At 31.8% G+C, this 26,582-nt stretch overlaps 2 protein-coding genes across 2 annotated transcripts; one reads left to right on the forward strand and one right to left on the reverse strand.

Annotated features, from left to right (window-relative positions):
* The first annotated feature begins 4,801 nt into the window (after positions 1-4,801).
* On the forward strand, positions 4,802-5,826 carry LOC137832570 (ethylene-responsive transcription factor 11). The gene has a single exon (XM_068640795.1). It carries the CDS (start codon positions 4,898-4,900, stop codon positions 5,555-5,557), a length of 660 nt encoding a protein of 219 aa, XP_068496896.1. The 5' UTR covers positions 4,802-4,897; the 3' UTR covers positions 5,558-5,826.
* Positions 5,827-23,149: 17,323 nt separating this feature from the next.
* Positions 23,150-24,091, reverse strand: LOC137832563 (ethylene-responsive transcription factor 12). Its single transcript, XM_068640783.1, has one exon. It carries the CDS (start codon positions 23,906-23,908, stop codon positions 23,402-23,404), a length of 507 nt encoding a protein of 168 aa, XP_068496884.1. The 5' UTR covers positions 23,909-24,091; the 3' UTR covers positions 23,150-23,401.
* Between the last annotated feature and the right edge of the window lie 2,491 nt (positions 24,092-26,582).

Here is a 26,582-nt window from a genome sequence, read left to right on the forward strand (position 1 = left end):
TTTACAATAATACTCATCATTCAGTGGAAAAGAAAAAATGTTGTTGGTTGGGAATAATTTTTTTTTTGTTTGACAAATGGGAACAGAGTTTAAGAATATGAAACCCCCAACCACAAAAATCAGGAAAGGTACTACGTACGAGTTGAATGAATTAACTTGGACTGCAAGCGTGTTATAATAGAAAAAAAAATAACAATACCATTTACTTGTACTTAATTTCCCAAGATGCTCATGTTGCTCTTAGATTTAGACGATGATTACTTAACTTTCTGAATTTTAGTTTATCTTAATGGTGCTTTTGTTAGTCTATGCCTCACCAGATTCAAATGTTTTGTTTTAAACTATTTATGGACTTTCTTGTAACGTTCTCCAGTACAACTTTTGACTTCTCCAGTCATACTTTATTGCATCTTTTACCAATTTTGGTTCTTTGAACCAATCATGAAACATTTTATTTAGTTCATGACAAAATCACCTTTGAAGTTATATTTATTTTTCGAGTACATACTTTTTGTGAGAATTTAATCATAGTCTTCTCCAACAAACCCATTGTATTTTATCAACTTAAGATTGTTTTATTCTCAGTGTTCATGGGCTTCTGGTTCTCCACCAAGCATGTATTATTTACTTTTTTAAACAAAACAATAGAAACTAATTGTTAAGTCAAGTATCACTACTTGTTTAACAAAAAAACCATGGTCATGCATTTTTTGTTGTTGTGAATCTCCACAAGTTTTAAGTAATTAACAGTTAAAATATTAAAATCCATTCAGCCAATTACTTTCTCCCAAGTTGATGAATTGTATACAATATTTTTTTATGATTTTTTTTATCTTTATCAAATATTATGACTATATGTAATAATTAGTATAAAATTGATAATTAAACATATTATTTTAAAAATATAACAAATTAATTAATGATTTTTATTTTTCTTTATATTTATAGTAGGAATCTCTCGTACTGAGAATAAGATGAAACAATCTTAATACAGTGAGATATCAGGAATAGTCCTTACATGAATGTCTTAAAATGGTAATTATTTATGAAGTGCATCACAATATTTTAGTAGTTCTGTTTATATGAAATTTGAGCTTGAGATTGGGTCTAAAGAAACATTAAAGTCAAATTCATTAATCCGTCAACACGTTTATTGAAGGGAGGACGGCAGCGTTTGGCAGGAAGTAGTAGAATAGTCAGGGAAGATGTTTCTCTTCTTCTACAATGCCAAATCCTTCACTTCTTTACTTTTCATTTCTCTTTAAACATAATTAAAAAAAATTATTTCATCTCGACTGTATAATAGTAAGTATAACACATTTTTAAAGAAAAAATAATCTTGCCAAAATAGTTTTTGCAATAAAAAAAAAAACTCTATTTTAATTTGTAGTCGAAAACTGATTTAAATGTTCTGAAAGGTGTGGAAGTAATAAGGAGCCACAAGGAATAATGGTGTGAATGCAAAGGCTAGAGTCTAACAGCGTTGTTGCTCCAAGGTAAGAAAAAGGAACACGTGTTAATCACATGTTGAATGTTGTGGGACCAGTCACGAAGCATTGTACTGGGTCGTGTCTTAGTTAGAAAAATGTTCCACACTCTGTTATTGACACATGTTGGACATATAGCAATGGCTGCTGCTACTAGGAGCCAACTAAAATAATACAGTGGTACGGATAAAGATGGAAATTCTTGTACGCGGAACGGAACACGTAAGAATTTCACGTCAAAACAAAAACCCAAATTTAACGTGCATTTTTGTTTTGTTTTGGTAGGGTCTGCAATTCGCTCAAAGTTAACAGAGTACTTCTATCTCAGAACGGGACTAAATATATATATTAAAAATTCAAAGTTTGGTAGTTGTTATTTATAAGAATTTTATTACTCCTTTGGATTTTGAGTGGTGATACAATGGACCACTTGACTCTGTCTTCACACGTTTTTTTTTTTTTTTTTTTTTTTTTTTTTTTAGGAATTCTTAAGAATCTAACTTAAACAAAGATGAATGATCCCAACTGCTAGATTTAGTAAAATAATATGTTTAATTCTTTTTGTTAAGGGTAAATTTGTATGAATTTAATTCTTATATTTAACTTTTTCTTTTGAATGTGATCATAGCTAAGAATACTAGTGAGATAGTATTAAATTCTTACTCTAAAGGAAAAAATAGATAAAATAATTTGCATAAGCTTAGATGAAGCAACATGGAAGCAGAATATAGTTGACTAAGATGAATGAAATTGAATTAATGGTAATTTGGTGAGACAAGAATACCTGTGAATGTGGACTTGGGTGAAAGGTGTGCGTAAATAATGGGGAGTGGCTCTGTGAGTTATTAATGGAGTGTGTGTATCTCTTGGTCTCTTGGTGTATGGCTTTTTAATTTATTAGGCAATGGCCTGTTTGCGTGTTCACTTAGTGGAGAACACAGAAATTATTGCCCTTTCACACCAAACCAAGGTTGACCACATGCTTTCTCTCCTCTTACTTCCTTTTTACTTGCTTCACCTTTTTCTTTTATACTAAACTAAACACGTGCTCCTCTTCTTCAACCTCTTTCTATAAATCACTTCCATGGACCTTTAATCACGCTAGCATTCAATTCAACCCATACTAATGGATCAATCTTCATTAATGCCCATTATTCTCTTACTGCCTCCGCCACACTGATGTGATGTGTTTCTTATTCATTTTCTCCTTCTTTTTACTTGTGATTTTTTTACAAGAATCCACTGATTTGTTTGTCATATTATAAATTTTAAGATAATAATATTTTTAATTTAATTAATAAAAAAGAAAACAATTTAAGATAAAAACAAATACAATTAAATTAGATTTTGCTAATTTCATTTTATATTTTCTTTACTATTTTTATTTTTTATTATCTAAAATAATAATCCAAAGAAATCTTGAAAGCGTTTTTATTATATAATTACAATCCTGACTTTTAAATAAGAATCAAAATATTTAAAAAATAATAATTGAAAAGTTAAAAATAAATTTCCATGTTAGTTATTTTAAGTATTGAAGTTACATAAATATATGAAGAGCTAAGCATTTTTATATATTAGAAGATAAAATTATCTGATTATATGTTTTTTTTAATTAAAGAGTAATTTATCTTATTAAAAATACTCGTTAAAAATATTGTGTTCCATCATACAATGGGCAGAGATAAAAAAAATCAAAGTAAAAATCATTATTTTTATTGATAAAAATATATTTTAAAATATTTATGATTTCATTTTAAGTTAATTTAAAACTCTTGAATTTTGTATTAATTATTTTATTATTTTTCACATGGTATATTCTAATATTAATTTTATCCAACTTAAAATATTTTTACTTTAAAGTTTGAAATTAAAAAACTATTAAAATATTTTCATTTAAGTTTCAAATAAAAACTGTCAAAATATTTTCACTTGAAGTTTCAAAATAAAAACAAGCACACTTATGGAATGATATTTTTATTAAATTGATTTGTGATTAAGGTCTTAAAGTATGATATAATAGTTATCTTATTTAAAAAAATAAAACACAAATATAATAAATATTACAAGGTTAAAATATGTGTAAATCAGAAGCTAACATGTATTTGTATTAGTGATTAAGAAAATGATACAAACTATGCATGAAATTATCATGAAAGATAAGGTTTGTAATCATGGTGTCTTGGAAAGTGGAAATTAATTATTGGAGGGAGTTGACATGATTTCTTTGGTCTCAAAACTTGGGATATTTAGGATTTTTGTTTTTGCCCAAACATATAGACGTTTACGAAACTGCAGATAATACACAGTAGTTATAAGATGGTTTTAGTAGAGGGAGAGGAAATTGAAGAGTCCCTTATTCCTGAAAAGTTACTTAACTTAATTTAAGTATTGAATTGATGGGTAGGAGTGTAGCAGAAGTTATGTTTGAGGAAATAGATAGTGATTTGTGTGTAAATAAATACAAGGTAAAAAAAGAAGAAAAGGGAGAAAAAGTGGGGAATGAAGATGAAAGAAAAGGGGAATGAAAATAGATAGTGGAGTGAGGGTAAGGAAGAGGCGTTGAAGCATGAGTGGGTGAGTGATTGGTTTGGAATAATAATATAATTAGCCGCCGCAGATTGATATGTCTTGATCCGTGTGGATGTGATTGGGAGAGGGAACGAGTGAGCGGTTCCCATGCCCATAAACAATAGCAGCCAGCCACCCAGCAGCCACCACCCTCTTTCTTTTCAAAATCATTCTCAAATCAACCAATAATTCATTTTAGATCCAACTATCAAGTCACGCGCCGAGACAGAAGATTCCGCCGACAACTTTTCTACGTACTACTACACTATCCATCCATCCCTATCCTCTCCCCTTCCCCATTTTCAAATCCACACACTTTTCTTTTATTAAATTAAATGTTTTGCACTTTCAAAATTCAATATTCCATAAAATAAAAAGCTGCCCGTATTCAGACAAATCACCACCAGACGACCCCATAAAAACGCTAACCACAGAATAAATACTTAGAAATCAATTAATAAATGATTTATGATAGAGAGAGAGAGAGGGTTGTCCGGAGGCATAGGATAAGTGGGGTGGAGGATGTGATGATGAGACCAAACCAACTGCTTTGTCTGCTGTCTCTCTGGACAACCCACATGCCACGTAACTTTGTAACTTGGGGACTACAATGGTAATTTCCATCTCCCACATCCCAGTCAAATTCATCGTTGACTCTGTCTCTCTCTTCCTCTTGATTCATCATCCATCATGCATGGCCCATCCATCCCATCCCCTCTAATCTATAAAAACCCACCTGCTCCCTCCTACTCGGCTGCATCCATCATCTATGCTCTTTCTTTTCTCTCTCTCTTCTCACTCTCTCACACAAACCAAAATTAAATTCAATCAAAGCTATTATGGCTCCCAGGGACAAGACCACTGCCGTTAAGGTTAACACTAACGGTAACGCCGGAGTCAAGGAGGCGCATTTTCGAGGAGTCAGGAAGAGGCCCTGGGGGAGATACGCCGCTGAGATTAGAGATCCCGGCAAGAAGAGCCGCGTTTGGCTCGGCACCTTCGATACGGCGGAGGAAGCGGCGCGTGCCTACGACGCCGCCGCTCGCGAGTTTCGCGGCCCCAAGGCCAAGACCAATTTCCCTCCTCCATCCGATAATAATGTCAAGAACGCCAGCCCTAGCCAGAGCAGCACCGTCGAGTCCTCCAGCCGCGACCGCGATGTCGCCGCCGATTCCTCCCCGCTTGACCTCAACCTCGCCCCAGCCGCGATCTCCGCTGCACGCTTCCCCTTCCAGCAACAGTTTCCCGTTTTCCCGGCGGCGGCCAACCAGGTTTTGTACTTCGACGCTGTCCTACGCGCCGGTTTGGGCGGTCCACGTGGCTTTGGGTTTGGCTACAATCAGCATCCCGTTGCGGCGAGTGAGTTCCACGCGACGACGAGCGACTCCGACTCGTCCTCCGTGATCGATCTGAACCACAGCGAAGGCGATGTTAAGGGGAACGGTTCTAGAATTTTCGATCTTGACCTTAACCACCCTCCTCCACAGGAGATGGCCTGATCCGGAATCTGACACCCTTGAGTTTTTTTTTTTTTTTTTAATTTTGATTTTTGTTTTTCGGATTATGAATTTCTCTTTAGGTTTTTTATAAGTAGAGAAAATAGCAGCGTCCGATGAGCTCAAATAACAGAAAGGAAAGGAAAAAGAATAGTAGTATGTGAATAGGTAGGCATATGATTGTCTGTATTTTTTGCGACAGAAGAAGAACCGAAGCGTCGGTTTGATGCTGTTGTTTCTTAAATGAAGATACGGTTATTATTTTTGGTTTTGATTAGTGGCGAGTAGTATTCTGTAAGGTGTAATGTTCTTGGTTGAATGAATTTAACAGGAAAAATTGTGATGATGTTGATTGTGAAGTAGTTTTAGAATTGTTGTTTTAGAATGAAAAAATGGATAGGGATAGGAATTGGTAGTAATGGTCGTTGTTGTGGCGTTGATTTCTTGACCTGCCGCCACGTGACAGCTGGCCCCGGCCCTGCTTCTCTCTTCAAAAGTAGAAGGTCACACCACACGTGTCCCACTGCCACACTCATTCCTTCCATCCTAAAATCTATTCTCCTTTTAATTCTTTCTATTTCTTTACAGATGTGACACCAGATAACGGATCCATTTTACGTTTCTTCCTCATTACACATCTCAAACAAATCCATCTGTTACCACCATACCATCATCACTACCAACGCAATTTTTAATCTCCTTCACCGCATCTCAACTTTTTATTACTTTTAATCCTTTTCATAATATTCGATTAACTATTTTAATAAGCCAAATATCTTTTCTACGTTTAACCAGCATTCACATTAAATATTTTTCCTTTTACAGTATATGTTTGTTTTCATTTAGTTTTCTCAAATGTAAATAAAAGTATTTTGTATATTTTATAATCCACACTATGTTTCACTCAATGTTTACTATATAAGGATATGTGTACCTTATGTAAGGTAAAATTGTATAACTGAGTGGAGTTTTATTATATCTTTGAACGGCACGTTGAAGTTTAAATATTTTGGAACCCTTAAATTTGGTCGAAACTGAACATGTGACTTTATCTTGATTAGATGACTTTGCGGCCGAAACGAATGATGAAACATTAGTTAATTCCACAAAGGACGAAGGTTCCTTGCCAAACCCACCCAAAAAAGAGAGAGAGAGCAACCATAACGCGATCAGATATATTCAATACGCAATCAATTCTTTAAAAATAAATCTCTTTTACAAAACATCTACTTCCAGCGTATACTTTAAACAGGACTAATTCTCATGAAGAATAATTGTGCAACACAAAATTAAAATTAACCATTTATGACGAAGTGTATCTTTTAGATGTTTTGATTCGTTGAATCCTACTGTATTGTTTTCTGTTTTTCTTTCCTCTCCTTTCTTCGTAACCTTATTAAACTAATCACACCAAAGAAAATTTGGCATCTATCGTTATTTTGTTTGACTTTATCAAAAGGAAAACATATCATTTATAATTCCTAAAACGCATGTCACGAGGGAGTGGAAGGATACGTTGTTGTGTTGGTATTTTAAGAATAAAATTACGATAGAAACATCAACTTTTAAAATAGATAATAATTAGAGCACAATAATCCATTTTAAACGTTGTCTTAAGTAAATTCGAGATTGAGACATTTTTATTTTCTATGAAAATCAATTTCAAGTAATTTATCTCGTTTTAAAATTTGAATTAAAGGTAATGTATAAACACCATCATTCTTTAATTCACCCATATTGAACTTTTTCTATTATCTCTCTCGTTTAACAGTGATAGTGCATGCAAGATCGGTGGATCATATGCAAGCATGCAGAAAAGAAGAAAGATGAAAAAAGAGAGAGAGAAAGGAAAATGATAAAAATATTATATAATATTTTTCTTACTTATTTACAAAGACACTCAATCACCTTTTATAATATGAACATTCAAATAATAAAAAAACTTTAAAAAAATCTAGTAGCAAAAACTATAACAAAAAAGGGAGAAAAACTCAACAACCCTCTAGATCCACAATAGATGTCCAATCTTGAGCTTTCAAAGAGCAGAATTGAAATTTCCTTATTCAAGAGGCTTGGTATAAAAGAACGTGAATTGTGGATTGATTAACTGTTAGAAATTAAACTGTGTTTTATAATGTTTTTTATCAAACTATTTTACGTTATTTTTCATGGAACACGTGACTCTTGTCACAACTATCATATTAAACCTCTCCTAAATTTCATAAAGAAACGTATCAATCAGACAAAAAATACATACTTCCATCAATAAGTTTCAGTTTATTATTGGAAAACAATATGCGACTTTGATAATATATTAAAAAAATAAATTTAAACATAATTTATCATCACAAAACTGACTTCTTGTAAGGTGAAGATTGTCTCCATCTATATGTTATAAATTGGTTTTTTTTATCTAGTTAATGTAAGATCTACAAGATATTTCTCATGTTGACATATATATATATATCGTGAGTAAGTATAGATATTTGTGAATGGTTCCATAAATATCAATTAGTGTGTTATTGGTCCATCTAACATCTAAAATAGACTCTATTATCATATCTAATTTTTTTCATGTTTCTCATTTTATATTGATAGTTGTATTATATTGTTGGGTGAAGAATGAGTGTATCGTATGCATACATAAAAAAAAAGACATAAAACAAGAAAGTGAAAGAAAATAACAAAAAATACAGGATAGACTTGACGACGTTATATAAAATGAACAGTGAAATGATAGAAAAACATAGTAACAATTGTGTTTTATATGTTCTGATTAACTTTTGATTAATAAATTTATTTTATTACACTCATCTCACTTCAGTCACCAAAATTTGTCTATATCGTTATGGAAGCATTGAATTCTTGATATGCGATGATTCAATGTAATAATATTATGTTTAACTAATATGATTTTGGAACACACATGACGTAATGCATAGTTTGGGAAGCTTTTGGGAGGTTGAAGTTGAAGATTGTTGGTATACTTAGAGTGCTTAAGTTTTAGTACTTTATTGTGGTTTTGAATAAACTAGGTGGCAATGGAGAGAATAAAATTGATTCAGAAGAATTTGGATATGAAGTTTAAAATTGTGGAGAGAATAAAATGATGAGATGAAGATCCATTTCCGAGTTGCAGGAGAGACATGGAGAGATGAAAGACGTAAGCGTGGTTCACGACAGCTTCGCTACTAACCAAACATTTCATTTCTTATTCCCATTTAGCGTACCTTGTCCACCAACCACCCACACACTTTGAGTTTTCCTAGTTAAGTCTTCAATGTGGTCCTGTTAGCCTCTCATACATCTTCACAATTCAGATGTTGCAATCACCGTCCATTCTCTGCCATTAAACAAATATATTTTTTCTTGTATTTAAAGAAGAGTGTAAAATCTGTGGAGTTATTTTTTTTCTCTGTATTTAAAGTATTGACTTACGTTATAATTTTTTTCCTTAAAAGAGACAAATATATAATTATATGCTTAATAAATTTAACTGTCTGTGCTTCTATTGACATTGTTTGGGTCCGGATCTTGTGGTTAAGGGTTTGAAAGGGTCCACCAGTGTGAATGAGGCAGCCGTTAAATAAACAAAAAAATAATAATTATGTACTTTATTTCTACGCGTTCATCTGAAAGCAAATTTTAAAATGGTGGCTGATGCATCATGCATCCATGGCTATGAACTTTAACATTTAATGGCTGTGCAGACTTTCTTCCTATCCAAAAAATAGTTTTTCACAAAAGGGGAAAAAGTTACTAACATATGAAAAAGCTAAGCAATGAGGAACAGGAAAATTAGTACAAAAATAAAAAATAGTGGAGAAGCCAAAAGTAATGTTAGTTTAGTGCATAATTGATATTGGTGATGAGAATAATGCTTCCTTGCCCTACTTGTGTGCCACGCAAAATTCGAATGCGTCGGATTATGTGGAACGCCGATAAATTAGTCGGGAAAAGTAAATGACGGTGCAGATGAAAACTAGTAGATTTAGGTTTAAACTTTGATATAAAAATAATCACATCGTAAACTAATTGGAAATTAATTATTTATACATCATGTGGCACTAATAAGAATTAATATGAATTTGTAAAACCTATTTATACTTTCAATACAATTAACTAGATGGGATTAGATAGATACTTGTAATTTAAGAAGCCTGCTCTTTTTATTATTTGTGTGAAACATAATAGGATCCTCTCTTTAGGTGTTGTTTTATTTTAAAAAAATTGTGAAATTATAGCTAAATATTTAAAAGGTAAGACTGATATGAGATAATTTTTTAGTGATAATAAAAATCATGTTGTTAAAACTATTAGAAGATCTAGATATTCTTAAAAAGGTTTTAAGATGTCTGTTAATACAAAATAAGAGTATTTGCTTTGATTAGATTTTTATCTATAAGTTTTTTAGAATTTTTTCTTAAAAGGTATTATAAATCTATATATTCTAATAGATCTAAATTTAAATTTAATTATACTTATGTACTAGTTTTAAGTTAGTTTTTTATATTTTTTTTTTAACTTTTTAATAATATTTTTTTTATGTATGACAGGATTTCTTACATAAAACTTTATTAAAAAAACTACATAATCAATATTTCTAAAATAATATTAATCAAAATGTATATATTATATACAAATAATTTCTCTTTTTAATTGTTCTTTTTCAAAATTAAAATGTTTACACACTCAAAATGATCCCATTAAATTAGAACTTAGATCAATACAAATATAATGATATTTTCAAAGAAGGGTTGGTTCAGATTGTTTTAGTTATTGGAGAGAAGAGAGAAGTAAATAATAAATTATTATAAAAGAACGAATAGAAATAAAAAAAAGGAAAGTTGTTATGACATTATATAAAATAGAACTCTATTTTCATGTGACAAGTAGACAACGATCGATTGGAGCATAATAGCATGCACCAATGACCGAGTCACAGAGTTGCGCCTTCAGTTAGGTGACAAACTCAGTGAGGTACCTCCGAGTTGTACATGTTAAGCCTTTTTTGTCAAACGGAACCATTCATTCCTTGCTCCAAATACACCGCTCTTATGCGTTGAGAGAAAACATCAATTGTTCTTTTTCTCTTATGTTACATCAAAAATAATATTTTATACGCTAGACACTCCTAACTACTTAATAACCTTAATCTATTTTATCATACAAATAATGAAGTTAAGATATTTAATTATATATTTCGAATATACGTCATCACAATATCCTGTAAAAACCACAACATCCACAAAATAATAATCTAAAATTATTTTTTTATCTACCATATGCTTCAAAATGTAATAAATTTTTTTCAAAACTCACTCCCAACCTTTTTAGAACAAATATTGTATATAAATCTCTCTTTACTTTTTATTGTTGGCTACCGGACACTATAATTTATAAACCTACTAACGAATAAATCACATTTTTAAAAATTAACTTGTCTTGATTTTTTTTCTCGTATTTTGAAATTTTAGTAAATAATCTTTGACAATTTTTATGAGCTTATCAACGAAGTTATAAGATTTCTCTCTCTAACCTAACTTATTTGAATGAAAATAATAAAGAAGAATCGCTAAAAAAATTATAACCTTTAAACAAAATATTATGCCCATTTTAAATACATTATTTTCTTTTTTCTTGTTTAAATCATATTTTCCGGGCATTTAAAAGAAAAAAAAAATATTTCATCTTGGATAACTTGTGATTTCAGACTTATCATGTCATCATTTAAAGACCAACTGTGCTGATAAAGGTAAAATAAAAATTTATAAGACCAACTGTAAAAAAAATTAAAAGATGCTTAATTTTTAAACTTAAATTGCAAAACTCATGAAATTTGAAATTTAGAAACAATTCAAAAGTGTCAAACTCCATTACAAAAGTCGAATTAAGCATAGTAATAATAATAATAATAATAATAATAATATTAATTCCAGATATAATTTGAAATTGGCAACTTCCATGTTGCAAATGGACTTTGATCTTACAAATCTGTACTAAACTAAAATAGGTACTACAATTAATAAAAGCCTATATTAGTTGGGTTATACATTGAACAAAAGTTGTAGTTACAGAATAAAAAATTGATGAAAAATGGATAATTATTGGCAAGATTAGGTAACTAGCAATGATTAATTATCCTTAACACCAGGCTTAAGTAAAGTATTAGTGGGACACTCTATACCTGTGCTGCGTAGGTCTTTCATCTGGATTGTAACATTTCATAAGTTGCATTGAGAAAATGTCAAACTAAACTTTTCAATTATTCATACTTTTGTTTGTGAATTTGATAAGGTATTGATTTGAATTTCATATGGGAAGATGCTGCTTTATGGCCAAGCATCAACCAGTGGGGGCAAATAACTTTGTATTTTCACAATCATTATTACAATTAAAATAAATAAAAAATAAAAATTATTGATCTTTAATAAAAAAAAGTTGTTGATAAGTATGAGATTATTTAATTTGAATGGTAGTGTGGTAGTTGGGATAAAAAATGAAAAGTAAATAGTGAATGATGGGCATGAAGAAGAAATAAATAAGAAAATGATGAAAGGATTGGAAATGGGAAGAAAGAGAAAAGGGTGCACGAATCAAGGTGACGTGTCGGACAGAGACAGACAGCTACGCCGGCGGGTCGGCAAGTTTGGGCAGAAAGAAAAAAGGCATATGTTTGTGGGACCCATTGCGGCTATTCTCCTTGCAGGGCTGGGGAACACTCACTCTCTCACCAACCCAAAATCAAACACACGTACCTTAATTATACCACCCATTCTAAAATAAATATTAATGAAATAAATAAATATTCATCCAATTTTTACCCTGTGCAAATAATGTTCACAACTATCATAATCAAAATTACTTAATCAATGACTAATATGAAAATAATTACTCTGAGCACAAATGCTAAAATATTGGTTAGGTGTGGGTGGCTGCTATCTTTTATAATATTATTATTATTATTTTGTTGCTTATTATAATTTTAATTTTTCTGTTGTGCATTGAGGTAACACCTTTTGTGAGAAAGGAAAAAGAATAAATATCATAAAAATATCAATGTAAAAGCGGAAGCTACCTTCACGTCAAGTCGCATTCCACACTCTCTTTCTAGGCGCGTTTCAACTTCATGGCCTCAAAACTAGTGAATTTGGAATATTTGACCATTCTACCCTATCTTTTAATAATCATGACTAAATAAGAAAAAAACATAATAATAAATAATGTATTAAATAGAAGTAAAACAAAAATGTATCTTCACATTAATATTTTTTTAAGAAATGTGCTCATACAGAAGAACCAGTTCCCCATGCTTCGTAGTGTATGAATTTTGTTACTTGCTCGTGGAAATTTTAAATTGAATTATAGGGGAAAAATCGTGATTAATTCCTTTTTTTAGGCTTGAAATGATGATTTTGACAGATGAAAAAACATTGAGTTCTGATTACGTCTTTGAATTGAAAAGCTGTGAACACTAGCAGAGACGACCCATTTATAACGTGGGAAATGAATTGTTAAAACTTAGAAGTGAATTGTTCCGTGACTACTGAGTTTGTATTCTATATATGGTAGCTACTTTTTGACAATACCATCAATTAACCAGATTCTTACCAATTTACAATATCTTTCAATAATTAAAACAGAAGTATGATATAAAATAAGTGAGGAGAAAGGAAAACAATAGCAAAATGAATTATAAGAAAAACAATAAGAAAATTAATTATAAGATTTTGAGTATCTAAATTTGAAATTCTAAATAGAGACATGCACGTGGCATGTGGATCTGGTGTGGAGTTGGAGAATGATAAGGTATTTTGGCTTCTATCAATAAAAAAAAACACCAATACACGGTGGGAACAATAATTAGTCATTTTATATTCAAAGTAAGATTAAATTAAATTGTAAGGTTGGGTTGACGAAAGTTACTTGACTAAATGCAGGCATCATTAAAAACCAACACGTTTTCCATACCTTAGCTATTTGTTTATCCAAGCATTTGGCTAATCTAAATATTGCAGAGAAAAACCTTTCATACGCTCAATTATGCAATTATTCCTTTGCCTTTCTCTCACTGTAAAGTATTCAACTTCTTGTGCCCAATTTTCTCATTCAAAACAAGTTGAACAAAAAATTACATGAGAGAAATTTCTTCTTTTCCCTTTATTTGGTGCTTTCCTTTTGAGTTCCGGTAAAAGCAGAATTTTCTCATTCACGTGTGAATAAGGTAATCAACTCAAGACTAACTCTGCAGAATTACGAAATTTGTGTCATGAAATGATTGTATAATAACCTGTCATAATGACCAAGCAAAATTGCGAATTCTTAAATGGTGAATGGAAACATAATTTGTTATTTCAATCTATATTTTAGTTACTATTTCTGATCGTGATATTATTATCATCATCTAAATGGTGACTTTCCTATTTAGAAGACTTTGTATCTAATGCTTATGAGATGCGTGATGGGTTATTATTACTATTGTCACTGTCACTACCTGTTAATAAAAAAACACTTGGAACATGAATTTTGCTCTTTCTTTTCATCTTGTATAATATTCTACCCCTGCACAAATTTATTCTTTGCATGAACCAAACCAAACACTGTTGCTATAGTGTATGGTATTTTTGAAGGTGAAGGGTTCTGCATATGAATTAAAAACTATGTTTAACAGTATATGACAGTAGAAAATGTTAGTGGGACTGCTTTATATTTAACAATCATAGTTTCCAGTATGACCTGAAAGTGCCTGAAAGTGTGGCTTGGCCGTTGGAGATATTGGAATGGACGAGTGATTTGCAATTCTGTTTGGTGTTCCTTTTGTTGAAGTTTGAGGTAACTTTATTTGTGCATAGGGTGCATTTTGCTTTCACGAATAAAGCCTAGAATCCAATAAAAAGAAATGGCCTTAAAAGGAGGAAGCAATGAAAATGGAGGAAGTGATGTAACAAAGATTTAATGATCAAGTAATTGACTTTATAAAAAAGCCAAATGATAATTCTTTATAGGACCTTTGAGGAATGTCTGTTCAGCTGCATGGTCATGGCTGAATGAGACAAATACTAACACGATCTCCTACTGGCCCATCAAACAAACAACTTTTGAATTCAAACCACTGCCTTATCAAAAAACTATGAATGGTCCCCGCTTTTTCATTTCGTGTTCATAGCCAAATCATCATCATCATTCAATGCTTATGGTTCATCGCATGAATCACGATAACGACCATAGTATGTATCATTTCTATTAAAATATTTAGCCGTCCATTATATAAGGTGTGAAAGATAAGTGTGGTTTTTCAAATATTTCATGCGCTATAAAACTAGTGCCCTTTTTCTTTTATAGACATAGTTGTTTTTCACGTAGATTGGGTAGACTTAGGTAGGTATAATGTTATCTAATGTCTAATGTGATAAAAAAACATATGCAGAAACAACACACAATCATGAATCTACTGTAAAAGAATAGACGACACAAGATTTAATGTGTTTCGGTCGTCAACTGTAACCTACATCCACACAAACAATTATTAGGTTTTATTTCTTTCCTGTTGCGTACAAAATTACAAGCACAATAATCTCTTTAAATAAAAATAATAAAGGAATAATGATTAAGTCACTCACTAAACATGTGTCTAGTCAGACCAATTTGACTTCATACCCAACATAATGTTGTATAATTTAAACAAAAAATAACAATAAAGTGATTTTTGTTTTTAAATGTTACAAATGTTTAAAATACATAACCTACTTTGTGTGTCTATCTAGTTGGGACTAGATGATTTGTGAGAAGTCTCTTATTAAGTTAAAGAAAATTTGTAATTTAATATATTGTCTAATAAGTATAAAACAAATACCAAATGGTTCATTTCTTTCTCTTTTAATTTCTCTTTTAATTTATCTAAATATCACAAGTTTGCATTTATCTAAATAGGAAGTCATGATATTTAAAGACCCCAAAAGAAAAATGTACAAGTATATTTTAAGAAATAATGGTAAACAAAATATTAATGAAGGATTGAAATAGTGGTTAAACACTTTGCACTTAGATACTGCAAGGATGACTCATGTACAGAGAAATCCATTTTTTATTCATGCAATCTGAAAAACTTCGCTCTGATTCCTAACATAAGACCTAATTTAGGAGAAATTTTGGCCTTTTATGACATTTTATAGTTTTTTTTTATGTAACATTAAAGTTTTACTTTCTTCATCTACCGTAGATAAACATCACGATATACGTTTTCTTTATAAAAAAAATATTAGGAAGCAATTAGAAGTAATCGACAACAAAAGATGTTGCATAACTTCTAGAATAAGAGGAAACTATCATATATAAAATATGTGGACAAACTTTCTTAAAATTATGTTATTACTAATTTAATCAACATAACAAAGTGACAAGTCTTGTGTCTAAGTAAGTTAAGATGAAAAAACAGGAATATGGTTGAATACCTTAATCAGCTCAAACAAAGTGGACCCACATGTTTAACAGTTCTAGTTGTTCACAAATTTGACTTTGGTGGTTTGTTTAGAAGTCCAAGTAAACTGAAGGGAAATAATTAGGTATAGTTATGGTTGCAATAATTAGTTTGAGTGACTATGAGGTGTACACACACATGAATGTTATTTAAATCATAAAGAAAGAATGAGTGTAGAATCTAAAAAAATTTGGGGTACGCGTAAAAGCAGATATAGTATGTTCTTGACTCTATGGAAGCTAAGAACCCACTTTCATTTTGTTATGAACATTGTACATTTTGGTTCATGGGTCCTACGAATCTCTCCCTGGGATTGCCTTCATCTAATATCTCTAATTAAACCTTTAGTACTCTTTTGACCAAATAATATTATGTATTTTACACTCCCTATCCTCACAACAACACACACAACCACAACTAAAATATGTTTGAAGCTAATCAAAACTATTATCTTTTATGCTAAGATTTTCATAGTTTATTAAAAATTTATTGTGATGTTTGTTAAATAATAAAAAACATGATATAAAAATTAAAATAAAGAGTACCAGGAGAAATTTGATGAAATAGAAAATAATAGAGCTGAAGAGAAAAAAAGGGTCATCTCAATCAAGCCTGTTCTCCAGGACCTACTGACCCTAGGGACCTCAAACTTTTCAGACTCAATTCATATGCAAACTAATGCACCTTGAATTGAATAGAAAAATATATGTTTTCTCGTATAATTCCTTTTATTTATTATAAACAGTCGTACATACTTTAATCGATCTCACCTTTTTACAGTTTCATTGAAATTAAACTAATTATCCTACAGAGAATAAATCTGGTTTAATAAAAAATATATCAAAATAGCCAAGCAGAGAGATATTAAGGATTTTCAAATATATAAAGTCATCAATTTTATTAAAATTTTCGAACAACAAACGAACATTTATCAAAATTCCACATTAATATTCATGATATTATACTTTTACTAACCCTTACGTAAAAATATGCACCTGTCATATCCATACAACTATCAACTATTCGTATTTAAATCTAAATATATTGAATCACCACATAAAAATAAAATAACCCAACAATTATTTAAAATTCATATAACAACTAAAAGTTTTAAATACATAACGTAAGTAAAACTACGTTACACAATATAATAATAACAAATATTTTTTTCAGTTATTTACGTGTGTCTCACTGATCACAGCTGTTATTACTAAATATAAAACTTTTGAAAATGAAAAAAAAATAGTCTTTATTTCTTTAACTCTTATTTATAGAATTCAAATGAGAAGTATTATTTGTTGATTTTATAATACTCAAGTCGTAAATATTTCTTATTAAATTTTCAATTTTATCATTTGTATAGTTAGATTTTGTTCTTTTTTTTTTAAACAAAAGTCAGACTCAATATTTTTACGTTTCTAAATATTGGAATGATTATTCTATTTTTTAAAATTTAACTTCATTAATAATTTAAATATATTAACAGTTAAAAGTCACTATTGAATAACAATTTTTAAAATGTTTTTACTAAACACAGCTTTTTAAATAAAGAAATAGAATATTGTAGTATCTTGACTGATAGGTTAAGATTTGACTTCTATCATTACTCTCATCAATCAAGATTAAAAAGTTATTTAGCCAGAGATTAAAAGAGACCATAATAATAATATTATATACACACTAGAAAGTGATTAGAAGTGAAACCATCTAGAAAATATCATTATTAAAATGGGGAAACAGATATTTCATTCACCTCTTGATACATCTCATTATTAATGTGTTCATTCAATTTGACTTGCCTCTATATTGTAAGTGAACATAATCAATTTTAATAAATTTAAACATTTCCATACAGTTAAAATCAACAAGTTAATTTACCTATTTAGTAATAACCTTTCTCAATTTAAATGACGAGTAAAATGATTTAACGATTATGTATTATCCATAAATTATTAAATTTTAATTCATCAAAGTAATAGCTAACAATCACTAAAGAAACACACTTAAACTCTAGACAAGCAAGTCAACAACAATACAAACATCAAATAATATAATATTTTTACCAAATTTGCAAGGATATTTTGCCAACATTCGTAATGAAATCATCAACTGTAGCCTCAATTTTGAATTTAGAAGAAAGATAGGTGTTTTTTCCTTTTTCCTTGTAACACAGGATAAACAAGAATTAAAAAAATAAATTCATAATCGTCAAAAACTTGGAAAAAAAAATCTTATTATCCTCAGCATTTTAATTATTATTTCTAATCCATCATGCTCTTATATCAGTTCTTAAAACCAATTTAAAGATAAATTTAGAAAATACACCCATTTTATTTTTCTTATAATCATAATTCAACCAGGGTACATGTTGTATTGAAATTATAATGATTTAAAATAAGAACTCATCACTTTTATAAATAGATCCGCTGTAGCAAACAGTTCGAATTAACCTCAAGAAGAAGACATTGAATTAGTTGAGAATTGAAACATTACAGTAAAGTAAGCACTTAATCATATAAGTAATAGTTAGTAAAGAAGAATGTTCTGAATATTGTCTTTCACACTTAATGATATTTAAAAATATGTGAAATAAAATAGAAATAGATGTGATGTAATAGAAGAATATTCCAAAATGAAAAGGAAGAAAGTGACAAAGAATGGTTTGGTTGGTCTAAACCTGCATTCCCCACCTTTGATATGTTGATGGGATGAGGATCAGCTGCGGTCAACAACAAAGGCCAACGATGAACATCGTGACATAGCATGCCTACATGTTGCATGACGTGTGAACACATAATGATGCATTCATGGCATGAGATATGAACAGCTATTTCCTTTGTAGCATAGATCTATTGATTAGTTAATTAATTAATGACTAAGAGAGAGAGAGAGAGAAAGTGATGATTAAAACGACATCGGCGCGCCGCCGCAGTCAATGAAGAGTAGACGGCAGCAGGAGATGCAGGACAAAAGAATAGCGACAATGACAAGCAGAAGGGAAGGAGGGGAAACAGTGAAAGGAAGGACCAAAGAAAAGACCTAACTAAGTTTTCGTGTCTGCACAATGTATTTTGGATAAAGGAAAAAGAACAAAACGAGGTGCGTTGCTTTGCGTGTGACAATGTAGGAGAGAGAAGCAGCGTGACGTGTGGGGTGCCGACAGATTCGGTGGTGATGGGGCTTCTCACCAGAAGCACGCCACGTTTTCCTCTCACCGCGTGGGCCCCACAGCACCGCCCCACAATAATAATAATAAAAACATAGTAAGAGGAAAAAAGGGACCACATGGAAGAAGGGTCAAATCAGACACGGCAGAGAGAGAGAGAGAGAAAGAGAGAGAGAGTTGTGTTGTGTTGGTTTGAAATGACGGCCGGCTGGGTGCAGGTGGAGCAGCTTCAGTGCTGTGTCCTCATGACGGTTTTTTTCGTATTTTATGTATCCAAATATTACCAATTACCAATAAAATAAGAGCACATGGATTTGTGTACCAAACTTAAAATAGTAGTATTATGATGGAGAAATAAAAAAATATTAACATAAGTTTTATATTAATAGAGTGATAAAGAGAAGTAATTATAGTAATTGTTGCGTGTGGGGATGGTGGGGTGTTGCACTTTTGCAGTCTTGCGTCTTTTTGTCACTCAACTGTGTGCTCCTGACAACTGGGTTTGAATCGGTCACATTCTCCCCATAATAATATCACTGCTTCACCTCACAAAAACCCAAGCTATTTCACTTTCACCTAATTTCTTTTTTATTTCAAACCCTATCTTATATTATATTTATAATCACTTTCATCTTCTTTTTCATTTTTATTTTTTATATTACTCCTTTGGGCACGCAAGGAAAGGAACAATCAATGGGCTTCCTTGGGTCACATCCTAGGCTTAGATGTATCTATGTATAGTTTCACCCTATAAATGTTCACCCACCTATTTCCTTTCTCATCATCACCATCATTCACTACATTTTTCAAAATACTTCTCGTCATTTTAATCACTGTGCTGTCAAAACAAAATTAATGACTATACTCTTAATTTTATTCATAAAGATATTGATACTCTGTTACTTTAACATTCCATTTTATTGAAAAAAATAGTATAATTTAATTTTGTTCTTTAAGTCGGTTTCCTTACTGAATTATTTTATATTAAGTTTAATAGTTTATTTTATAAATTTTATTTTACTATTTTGAGCGTTTTTAAATAAACAACATATATGGCTTATTATTAGTCAAATTAATTTATTAATAGAAATAGTATGTGATATGAGTAATTTAAGTATTAATGTAGTAAAGTTGCGATTAAAGAAAATTATTGTATTGATTTTTTTAAAAGTTAAATCAAATTAAAATATTTTAAAACATAGAATGAAATAGAAAAAAATATAATAAATAGAAAAAGTAAATATTAAACATATTATTAATAATTTACATGACACAATCGTAACATGTTTATATAGTTCATGTATGTAAAAAATATTTTAGAGATTTTAAAGTTAGAAGTGAAAAAGTTACAGTTTTTTCAATTTAACTATTTGATGCCGTATTAATTCATTTTTTTTAAATTCCCAAAATTTCACTCATTTTAAATTTTCTTTGTAGATACAATAAGTTTTTTTAATATTAAATTTAAATATATATTCTAAGTTGAAATTCAAAAACATTTTTTTAAATAAAACAATCTAATACTAGTTAATTAACCCGTTGAGTGGTCTTTAATCAATTTATGTGGGTCTGTGATCATACATATGAATCATTGTTCTGTGATATATCTTTTATAAATCACATGAATAATATTTTCTCTTATCATAGTTTTTTTTAAGTGCTTACTCTATAATATAATAAGAAAATACTTTTATTGTTTGAATATGATTAATCTAAATGGACACTATACAATGGTAGATAGAAAAGGAAAAACATGCTTACGTTGGTTTTGGTTTTGGAAATCATAACATGAAAGGACAAAGTATGATTTGTATATCTATAGCTTTAGATGCTATAGGAGTATAAACACTTGTTGTGCATAGAGAAAAATATTCAATCCCTTGTGAGAGTGAAAGTTCAAAGTCACATTAATTTATTTATTTTTAAAGTTATGATAATAAGGGTTTGTAAGGATTTTGTCACAAGGTGTAGATTCTTAATGTTCACTTCAAAAGACATTTGCAAAAATGTGGGGAAGTCACACATAGAAAGAGTAAGTGGTCACACATAGAAATAGACATATCTAACAATATTAAGAGTTAATTAGTCCAATATTAATAGTTAACAGTTAATTATTGAACTAACAAACTACTAACAAACTACAGAGATAAAGTATTCATATAATTTTATGTTGTTATAAGACCAAGATGATCCTGGTAAAATCATGTGATACGTTGCTCACTGGTCTTGGGTCTTTAAAAGTCTTTGGTCTTCTTTGACTGATATCATTTTTTGTTATGGAGGAATGTTGTGTCAGTCAGTAAAGACATTAGTAATAAATGAATGAAATAAATATTTTCAATTAATTATCTATTCATATTATTATTAATTAGTCTTGACCTATGAGGATATCAGGGATAGAATATGACATTTTTAACCTTGCTTTAATTGTTCTTTAGGTATGATGATTAGTTAAGTAAACATTATACATAAGTGTGTTTAGATATTTTCCACCTTTTGATATTTGAGTTCATGTAATATATTAGTGTATACCAAAATTCGGTTTATAAGGTCATATAATGAGTTGTCCTAAACCTTCTCAAATTATAAGGTCGTACCGTACATTAACTTCAGACAGTGTAATACGACAACTTAAAAAAATATCTTTAAAAAAATGTTATCAAATCTTATAGTACATTTTATTTCATTATTCGTGGTCTATAATTGCTCTTCCATTTGTCATTTACCTTGAAAAATACTTTCCTATTCTAATTATAACTAAATTCATAGAAATTTCTTATAATATAGTAATTGAACATAATTTTTTTTCAGGTTTTTGTTTGATGTTAGCTCCATCAAAATGACAGCAGTGGGAGAGACAGAAGGGTTAGAGGGAAGTTGTGCATACGATGAATACTTGATAAAAGAAGGAAAATGTAAAAGGTGAAAGAAGTATGAACCTTTATCTAAGAAGTGATGAATGAAAATGTGGGGTGATTTGATAACACAGAGAACGAGAAAATAAGTTTAAAAAGCCGGCATATTAACAGTGCGGTGGTGCCTGATTCCTCAAAAAATGCAGTACTCACCATTTCCTCATAAACTATTTCCATTAATCACGTAATACTGTTTCCTTCTTGTGCTATGCCAAGTATCCAAGACACAAAAGTTAAAATGCACACTGTGTTAGCTTTTCATCAACATCCTATGCAGAGTGGGCAAAACCCCAACAACACTAACACACTTTCGCTTTCACTGCTTCAAACCATTTCCTGTTCACCAAAAACAAAACATAATCATTCTTTTAAAATATTATTATGTATTATATTATAAGAATTCTTGGTCTGATAAATTTGATGTATTGTTTAGCAAAAAAACTAGTATTTTTTGTATATTGGGTATAATTCTTCATGAAAATTAGCACTACTATATAAATGCATAATTTGCGTTAATAGTAATTTGGACGGCTGAAAAAGAAAAAAGTAGTTGTTTTAAAATTTGGTTAGAGTAGGTTTGATGTGGAAATAGAAGTACATAAAAGGAATATTAATGAAGGAGGGGAGGTGCGTGAATGGTACGCGCTTTGGATAGCGAATGGGTCTAAGGGTTGGGGAAAATATACGCTGCAAAAATGATAGGAAGCAGAGGTCTGACTAGAAAGGGAATGCCATCATGCTGATACCCACACGCTCGCTTCGCAGTTCCCGCTCCCCACAGAGAAAGCACTCACGCGCGTGGGAAGAGACACGCGCGTGCTTTGTGTTTCGCAGGTGGTCCCAGGCGCATCAACGGTTGGCAATCCCTCCTGGCTTGTCTACTACGCCGCCCAACATTCCAAAAGCGCCAAAGCTGAATAATAAAGTAAGGAGAGTAGCACCAACACAACCAAAAAATGCTTTCAATCATGGAAAAACGGTGAATATTTTCTACTAACAACATAAACCACTTTAACTGGATCCGCGAATCAACAAAGTAGTACAAAATTCGTAGAGTCATTGATAAGGAAAATAAATGTATATACAATATGATATCATATCATAGCGTTTTTCTTCCATTAACCTAATGTTAGATAGACTCACATGGACAGATAGATACGACTCCTCCACCATGAACGTACAAGGCTAATAGGTGAGGCAAAATTTAAAAACATAGTAGATAAATTAGATGCTACGGAACGCAAAACGACGACATGAAAAAAAACCTAGTCAGAACTTCCACCAACAACTCAAAGCCACACCGGTGGAGGCTCGTTCAAGTCGATGGGGATCCCGCGCCGAACCAGTCCCAAAAACGACGCCGTCTGGGAGCTGTCCACCACCTGAACACTGCCACCGAGAGGAACAGAAACGTCGGCGCGGCGGAGAGCGGGGGAGGCGGGAGGGAGAGGCTGCGGCGGTTCGATGTCTTTGAGAACGGCGGTGTGGAGGAACTCGGTGAGGACGAGGGTGCGGGAGGGGACGTTGGGCCAGCGGTGATCGGAAGAGGGGGCGTTGAGGTCGAGACAGAGGGCGGGCGCCGGGGGAAAGTTGGTCTTGGCCTTGGCGCCGCGGAGGGAGCGTGCGGCGCCGTCGTAGGCGAGGGCGGCCTCCTCGGGAGTATCGAATGTGCCCAACCAGACACGTGTTTTCTTCCAGGGGTCACGTATTTCGGCGGCGTAGCGTCCCCAGGGTCGCTTCCTCACGCCTCTGTAGTGCCCCTCGCGAGAAGCCGAAGAAGAAGAAGACGCCATCATGAAACCAAACCAAAGTACCAAGTCGAACTCAAACTCAAAAAACGTTAATGAAAAGGGAACAAACACAACAAATGACTATGTGTGCATATAAAAGTGGAGGGACCCACACAACCTCCCGTAATTGTCGGCTGGCCGGCACCACCACACTTCCCTTCTCTCTTTCTCTTTCTTTGCTTTGCTTTGCCTTTTGGTTTATATATACACGTACACACGCACACAGTCGCAAATATGGATAAAATGGGCACTTTAAACTGGAGCCGTTGATGTTGATCAGGAAGGGGGTGTAGAATCGGACGGTTGTTGATTGAGATTGTGGAGCCGCCGCCTGATGAGACGTGTGGGAAGGAGGAGTGACGTAAGCCCTACTGGGGTGTACGGCGTTTGCTGAGCGGCGCCTGACATTATTTAGAGTTAATTAATAAATTAGTGTAGTAATAATGATGGTAATGGTAAGAGTGTGTTTTTTGGGATTGAGATTGTGAATGAATGAATTGTGGGGGAAGAGGGTGTGGAGTTTGGGAATTTGAGTTGACGTAATGAAAGGGAAAGGGAAAGAGAAAGAGAAAAGGATGGGTGGTGAGGTGAGGTGAGGTGGGAGAGTGGGATTGGGAAGAGAGAGTGTGGGGTTGGGGTTGGTGCAGTGACAGAGACTCCCACGTGGAAGAGTGTCTGAGTTGCAGGGAACAGGTGGTGTTGGGCCACTCTCTCTCTCTCTCTCTCTCTCTCTCTTTCTCTCTTTCTCTTTCTCTTTCTCTCTCAATATGGGCTTCTCTGATCTATTTGTCGTGTTTGACTCTGTTGGGCTCTGTCCTTTCTCTCACTTTAAGAACATACATAACACCAATCTCTTTTTCTTTACTATTTTCTTCAATATTACTACTACTACTGTAAAACAAATAATAAATAAATAATAAATATAAAAAGTGTGAGTGGTGAATGACAGGGGTGGGGGTTGCAGACTTCAGACTCACTGCACCAAGCAGACGGGCACAGTTTATATGCCTACACATACAGATACGGATGTAATAATGTGATAATGTTCACGTGAATCCTTTTCTATTTACTTTCTCCTTTTCCTTTCTTTTATCACACTACTCCTAAATTTCTACACTTTCACACCCTCTATTTAGATCAAAATTACCTTCTAATTAACCTCACCCTATGTCCTATTTCTCTACAAATGAAGAAGTAATTTTATAAAGAAAATGGGGAATGGAGTTATCTGCACACATTTTCGGTGGACTATCTTCGGATGATTCTCTCTCTGCCCCAGGACAACTGGTTTTACATCATTTTTTTTATTCTTACTTTAAAATTTTGCCTTTTGGTTTCACTTTGTATACTCACTCCATGACCGTGATGATGATGATGATGAGATGATAGGACGGCAACTTTTTTATTTCTTCCTTTTTGTGTGCTCCGTGGGATGTTTTCTCATTACCCTTCACTTTCTTCTGTCTATCAAACCACTTTCCCTGCGTCTGTTTGCTTGTAAACCCACTTTCAAGGGACACAACACCTAATGCTGTAACGGCGTAATATACAGATTTACTCAAATGCGATGAAAAAAAACTATAATTTAATCCATAAAAATTGTCAAAATAAAATTTATTAGCATGTAATATATTATAAGTGGATAATATAATACCAGTAATATACTTTAGGTCAAGTTTGGACCGGTGGACCTAAGATAGGGATAGGACATGCAGAGCTGGTAGGTTCAAGAGTCTTCCAAGACAAAAATAACTAACACAACTAAACCAGACTCCTAATAATTAGACTCACCTCACTAAGATAAACGTTGTATCACAAATCGAACAATCATATCTAATGTTGTTAAAATCTCTATAAATAGTTTTTTTTTTACACGTCTAACTAAGATCTCAAGAGTGAAATGAACCAATGAACACCTACATAACGTAAAATTCTCAACAATATTTAAGGTCATTTGTTAATAATGCATGGTTTTTTATTAAATAAGGTTTTGTTAAAGAAAAGAGAATTGAACCATCCGTGGCTGTCTCCAAAATTAGGATTGGAGAAAAAGTGATTCCAAAAGTTTGAGAATCAGGTTGACTGAAATTTGAAATGACCGTACTGCTGTTGCAGAGTCCATGCGCACAATTTAATAAAATGAAACGTGGTACGTACTCCTACGTCTACACTCCTGTACACAATACTGATGCAAGTCCTTTAAATTTCTCTTTCTATTATTTTCTAAATTTCATTACTTATTTTATCATCAAACTGTAGAAAAACAAAATCAGTTCAAAACGACGCCATTTGTAAAATCTGTGAGAAAACATTTTTAAAAAAATGAAATGTATCGTGTTATCATGGACTAAAATGTGTAAGATAAAATATTTAAATGATTTTTTTTATCGGCAAAAAATATTTAAATGATAAATTCGTAAATTATAATAGTGGATCATAAAATGTTCAACTAAACCTTCTTCTTAAATTAGTTATTAATATTAAATGTATAAATCATTTATACTGTTTTATAAAATTATTCTTGGTATTTTAAAATTAATCAACTTTCTCTTTTTACTTAATTGTCTTAATTAATTAATGTTCAAAGAAAAAATAAGGGTAACCTATTTATAATTATTCATTATCTTCCAGCGTAAGTAGAGGGGAAAATTTTATCCCATTAATTTTCAACATTGATTAG

The sequence above is a fragment of the Phaseolus vulgaris genome, chromosome 6 (assembly GCF_000499845.2).
Source record: "Phaseolus vulgaris cultivar G19833 chromosome 6, P. vulgaris v2.0, whole genome shotgun sequence".
In the NCBI taxonomy this organism is placed as follows: Eukaryota; Viridiplantae; Streptophyta; class Magnoliopsida; order Fabales; family Fabaceae; genus Phaseolus; species Phaseolus vulgaris.

Coding starts and splice junctions, on each gene's coding strand:
- LOC137832563 (XM_068640783.1), bottom strand. CDS start 23,908: ATGATGGCGTCTTCTTCTTCTTCGGCTTCTCGCGAGGGGCACTACAGA.
- LOC137832570 (XM_068640795.1), top strand. CDS start 4,898: ATGGCTCCCAGGGACAAGACCACTGCCGTTAAGGTTAACACTAACGGT.